At 37.2% G+C, this 6357-nt stretch overlaps 1 protein-coding gene across 1 annotated transcript; it reads right to left on the minus strand.

Annotated features, from left to right (window-relative positions):
• Positions 1-1985: 1985 nt before the first annotated feature.
• On the minus strand, positions 1986-3724 carry DMAC1 (distal membrane arm assembly component 1). The gene is made up of 2 exons (XM_007098553.2): positions 3374-3724; positions 1986-2466 (listed from the first exon to the last, which is right to left on the minus strand). Exons 1-2 carry the CDS (start codon positions 3645-3647, stop codon positions 2402-2404), a joined length of 339 nt encoding a protein of 112 aa, XP_007098615.1. The 5' UTR covers positions 3648-3724; the 3' UTR covers positions 1986-2401.
• Between the last annotated feature and the right edge of the window lie 2633 nt (positions 3725-6357).

The raw sequence follows: 6357 nt of genomic DNA on the forward strand, positions 1-6357 counted from the left end.
AAGAGAGACCCCTCACCTCTCCTTCCCAAAATATATCAAGAACCTGAAGATCAATCTACATTAGGGTGCTTTCATATGTTGATATACTGTTAGCTGGTCAAAGGATTACAGACTAGTCAATACAATACACAGAACAAGAGATGGTGTAATAATTTCTTGATTATCTTGAGCAACCAAAGTTTACACTATGTAAAGGTAAATAGATACCCTGGACATTATGAACATTATCAGCGATTACATGTATGTTCACATTTTGGTTTGTGTTTCAAGGAAGACTCTAAGTTAATTTTAAATTGCCTTTATTTATACTTTTTCTCTTCTGCCAAAAGTAATTATGAGCCTTTATAAACTCGTATTTCCATGCAATAAAGAGATTCCAAAACCCATAAATATGGGTTCTTACATTACTGAGTAATAATCCACTTATTCTTGCGTCTGTTTATCCTCACTCTACTTCATCCCCAACAAAAGGGATGATAATAGGGGCACTATATGTACTCCTTGCATTGTAAGACTAAAGTGCTCTTTTCTTTCTGAAGATCAGACTCATCTCTAAAAGAAACTGGATTTCTGACTGCACTGGCAGAAATCAAAGCAAGTTTCTGAAGTTTATTTATTTATTTAGAGAGACAGAGACAGCATGAGCAGGCGAGGGGTGGGGAGAGAATTCCATGTAGGCTCCATGCTGCTAGTGCAGAGCCAGACACAGGGCCTAAACCCACCAACTGTGAGATCTTGACCCGAACCAAAACGGAGAATTGGATGCTTAACTGACTGAGCCACCCAGGCGCCACTCAAAACAACTTTTGGAATACACTTCCAAAGTTAAACAAAAGAAGAAAAGAAAAAAAACTATTCATTTTAAATTTAACTAATCTATTTTTTTGGGGGGGGAGAGGTGTTATTCCTAGTTAACTGCCCATAGACATAGTAGAGCATTATTTTGCTCAAACCTAGTTAAACAGACCCAAGTTGGGAAGAACCAAATATACCTTGGCAATATTCTAGTGAGAGGGCAAGTTCATTTGGAAAAAAAATTCTTATTTGCTTACACATTAGTACAAATTCTGAGAAAGATGTTAAAATTACATTACATATATAAAAATTTTTTTTTAAATGTTTACTAATTTTTGAAGGAGAGAGAGATACAGCGTGAGTGGGGAGGGGCAGAGAGACAGGGAGACACAGAATCCGAAGCAGGCTCCAGGCTCTGAGCTGTCAGCACAGTGCCCGATGTGAGGCTCGAACTCACAAACTGTGAGATCATGACCTGAGCTGAAGGAGGACGCTTAATCGGCCCAGGTTCCCCTACATTACATATATAAATTTTACTCTGTTTATCCAGGTCAAGCCAAGACCAACAAGTTAGATTTATGTAGTTTTGGTTTAACCTAAGAAAATGTTGGGAATACAGACATCCAGCATTAAGCTTAGGCACTTCTACATACATGATAGTAAAAGCCTTGAAAGTACTTGCTCAACATTATCTTTCAAAACTAACACACTGTGATTAGCAACTAAACTTGACTATGTTTCTGCTCTGAACAAAAAGCTATGTATAACTTTATAGAGAAGGGAAGCATAGACTTCTCTCAGAAATGAACTATCAAATTTTAAGTCATTATCTCAAAAGCATCTCAATTTCATCACAGGAATAATTCCAGTGGTTGTGGACAAAATCTGATTTTTGTTCTTAATGACAATGTTGTGAATTTCTCTCAAATATTTTGGTACTTGTCTTTTATTGTATGCTCATTTTTGTTTCATCACAAAATCATCCTAGTTCTAAAAGACAAGAACTAGAACTAAACAAGAACAAGTCCTAGTTATATCACTGACTTGCTGAATGACCATGGGCAAATCACTAGAACTATTTTCAAGTTTCACTTACCACCAGTGAAATAAGCACCTTGCAGCAGTAGCTTTGAAACTCTCATAAGGTAATTGATTTGACAACACCTTAGAAATCATAAGCAGTACACATGTAAAGTTTTACGTACTTCTGCACATTGTATGATACAAACCCAGTGTTAAGTTGCTAATAAGTGTTGATGCCATTATAGGAGAAGTAAAGAGAACTTTTTAAAATAATAACTTGGTTCGTTTTCCAATTTGGTTTATCATCTTGTCTGCATTTTTATTATATCTTCTTCCTCTAGATAAGACACAGAACTTGTTCTCTTCTCTGAGGGATTTAATGGTCCCTGTGGAGTCTGAGAAGAAGGCCACAAATATTCATCGCCAAAGAATAACAACCTACATTTGTCTTTTCAGTCTTGTCGTATCTGCAGGACTGAAGTCTGCCAATATCCACTTGTCTGTCCAGAACATCTGGAGGTCCGATGCTTGTTCTGGTGTCATGGGGACACGGACAAAGATGCCAACTTCACTGGCGGTACTTTCAATCAGCACGGAAGGCTTTCCCTTTGGGGTCTGCCAGGATGATTACACCCCAACAAGCTATGCCTAAGGAAAAAAAACAACAGTACCTCATATGTATGTTACACTTTAGTTTACTAGGTGCTTTCATATATGCCATCTTATTTAATCCTCACAACACTCCTAGAAGACACATCATCATTACATTTTTTTTTTTTTATAAAAGAGTGAAATTCAGAAAAGGAAAAGAAAATTTAGAGAGAGAGAGAGAAAAAAAAAATCTGTTACCTCCCCAAGCAAGAAAGGGATTTAAGGAGAACCGATTTGGGGAATCTAATTAGAAAGCTAATAGATCTGAAAACCTAAAATCCTACCCATTCAACTGGTTTAAAGAGCAAAAAAAAAAAAAAAAAAAAAAAGGAAAAAAAAAAAATCACTGCATTTTACTCTAAGACATCTTAACATCACTTATAATAATCAGTCATTATTGCTACAGCTAAGGACTGTGGGCCAGCCATCCACCCATAGTACACCGAGAATGTGGGTTTGCACTGAACCTAAGACGTGACTTCAAAGCCCTAGTTTTTATCTCACGAAGGCTTTCTCCAGAATCTGGAGAACAAAGCATGGATCTGGTGACAGATAAACTTGGATCAAAAACCACCTGTGTCATATCCTAATTATCTGACCTTTAACATCTTACTCTCTATGGCTTAGTTTGTTCAGCGGTAAAAAGGGATTACTATAATCATACCTATCTCTAATAGTTATCGTTAGGATTAACGATTGAAGCTAACAAGAGTTCTCAAGAAATACTGTCATTTAAAAAAAGAAAAAAAGAAAAGAAAAACCGTCCCAAGAACTTCCTCTCCCCGCCCCTGTTCCTAGTTTGGTGTGCCTCGGCCACGTGACCAGCCCCGCAACCCGCCCGCGTGACTGCGGCCCACTTCTCCCTATCCCCCTGCCCAAAGGCCCTGAGATCCCCGACTCTCACTGATGCCGATGACCATCTGCGTAATAGTCCCTGGACTCGGGGCGTATCCCAGCTTCATGGGCTTCCGCGCCACCCAGTACACGTACCCGCCCGCCCCTATCAGCCCCGACCCGGAGAGCACGCGACAGCTCCAGCAGTTATTAAGTAGAGGCGCTTCCGCTGGAGAGGTCGGCGCTCCAGGTGCAGCGAGGGGCAGGGGCTCGGCGGAGTTGGTGACTTCAGGAGGCGCAGCGACTTTGATGGGCTCCAGAGGTTGGGACAAGAAAGAACCCATATTCAAGAACTCGGTCTCAACTGCGGGAGTCTTCGGACCGAACTGACGTGAAAGATACGGCCGGAAGCAGAGCGTCGGCTCACTGCACCGGAAGCAGCCTGAGGGTCGCTGGGAAATGTAGTTCTGGCCTGCCTCGAACGGAAAAAAGATGGTGGCTGCCCGTGTTTGTGGATTTCTGAGGCAACAAACTTGGCATTGCCAGAGGCCATTCCCCGCTACACCCTCCCCCAATCATTTTAAGAATTATGACTTAGTAAACCCCTAAATGTCTCAACTCTTACTTTCCTTAGAGGAGGAATCTGGATTTCAAATTTTTTTTTTTTTTTGCCTAGCAAAAAATGTGAGATCTTGAGCATGCCATCTCACCTGTCTCAAGAAAAGAATTAAGTTTTGTATGTGCTTAACTGTATGCTAGACACTTTGCTAAGCGATCATCTGCATCATGCCATTTAATCTTTCCAATCCAATGACATATCAGTTTCCCAATACATGACAAAACTGGTGAAATGACATAGCCATATTTGAAACCAATGTCTGTGTCAATACAGTCAAATTTCTTAAATGTCACCTGTACATATTATCGGTGCAAAATGAATAAATCTTTTTCTTAAATTTTGAAGAGAAAGGAAAAGAGTTTTATTCGAGCTCAAGAGGGAACAGCTGCCTGATATACACAATTTTCACAAAGAAGAGAGTGTTCTGGGAAAGGAACATTTGGTACAAGATTATATATGTTTTTACAGAAAGAGTTACAAATCATCATGATGAAGAACATTCCAGAAAGTCACAGCTTTTTTTTTTTTTTTATCTTATGTTTTTAAGATATTGGCAAGTTGCATGACTTTAAACTTATGGGAACCAGGGAAATTTCTTTATTCTTATGTTCAGAATACTCATTTTATTTTTTATTTTATTTTATTTATTATTATTATTATTATTATTATTATTATTATTATTATTATTTTATTTAAAGCAGACCATGTGTGCTTAGGACAGAAATAGAGCCCATTCTTTGAGGTTTTGACAAGTCATTTTGACCTTGATAAATGTTAAAATATAGCTTCCCTAGGACCTCAAGAGCAGGAAACATTCAAAGTTGAAAATTTCCTTTATTAATATTGTGAGGAGATTACACAAATATAATCAAGGTGTTAAAAATGTGTTTGAATTATCTGGATAAATACTTTTCATTTTCTCTTTAGCTTTTTTCCTAAAGTCATGATCTCAATGTTGTCATACTCACGATATTGTTCTATTTTGAGGGCCCTGGAGATAATTCAACTCAGAATCAGGCTAATAGACTTGAAGAGTTAATGTAGGATCTATTCCTGCGGGTTTACAATTTTATCATCCCTTAAGAATGGACTTTTAATTTTGATTGCTTCTTTGCAAGTCAACTGCTATATCATCCACTCCCATCACATTTCACCTTTCATTTCCTTTGGGTAGAGTTGCATATGTTTTTTTTGTTTGTTTGTTTTTTGTTTTTTGTTTTTTGTTTTTTTTTTCCTGGGTTGGTCTCAGAGGATTACTGGTAAGAAAAAGGCATTTAGAGTTCAGAGGTAGTTTCTGTTAGAGGAGGTGGATGAAAACAGGATTAACTTCAGGTTTGACCTTTTTCCTTTAGAATGGCTTAAAAATTAACATGATAAAAAAAAGAAATTCATTATTTCACTTTACAAAATGGGATGTGATTTGGGGAAGGTTTTAAAAAAGATAAAGGTTTGGATAAATAGGAGAAAATAAAATCATGAGAACACAGGTTGGCCTGATGCTAATTTCAAAGATCCTCTCCATTTCCACACACACACACACACACACACACACACACACACACACATATCTCCATGTGTTGTCCAGTAGAAAGACAAAGAGTTGGGAAATTTGGATTCTGTAGTGAGCTTTGTCACCATGAGTTAGCCATATGACATAGAGAATATTATTTACTCTCTCTAGCCTGTAGTTACCTCATGTTTGAAATAAGGAGATTTGGAATGGTAATATCTAACACTTGTTCTTAACTTGTAAATGTTATTATTTACTAAACATTTCTCTCTAGATAGCATTGTTCTAAGTGTCATACTAAATGAATTCAATAGCATTTGACTTAGAAATTAATAATTATAGCTGCTTCTTTTCACTATGCCTGATACAATATTCTATAGTGCACATGGTTTCCCCTTATTTATGAGGAAAAACTCCACCATTTACCAGCAGTTACTAACAACATTTTAACTACACACTTCTGTGGATAAGAATGATTGAACACACAATAGCATGTATGCATACTTTATTATTTATAAATTATGTATTAATATATTACTTTTTACATTATGAAGATAAGATAAAATAATAGAAATAGGAATTTTATATTTTCCTATATCTCAACACATAGGCTCTGCATCTTCATGGACACTATGGTTATATGACTTGTGACTTTATTAATTCATATTTTGTCTAAAAGCTTTCTTTATTGTGCTTATTACAGTTAAAGATGCCAGGAGAGGACATCTTTAATTCTCTAAACAAATATTATTAAAATGCCCCTGACACATTTTCCAAACAGGCAAGATTTTATTTTAACTAGTATTTGTTTTTCCTTTATTGAGACAAAGAGAGTACACAGGGGAGACACAGAGAGAGCACAAGAGCTGTCAGCACAGAGCCTGATGCAGCGCTCAATTTCACAAACCATGAGATCATGACCTGG

The sequence above is a fragment of the Panthera tigris genome, chromosome D4 (assembly GCF_018350195.1).
Source record: "Panthera tigris isolate Pti1 chromosome D4, P.tigris_Pti1_mat1.1, whole genome shotgun sequence".
Taxonomy (NCBI): Eukaryota; Metazoa; Chordata; class Mammalia; order Carnivora; family Felidae; genus Panthera; species Panthera tigris.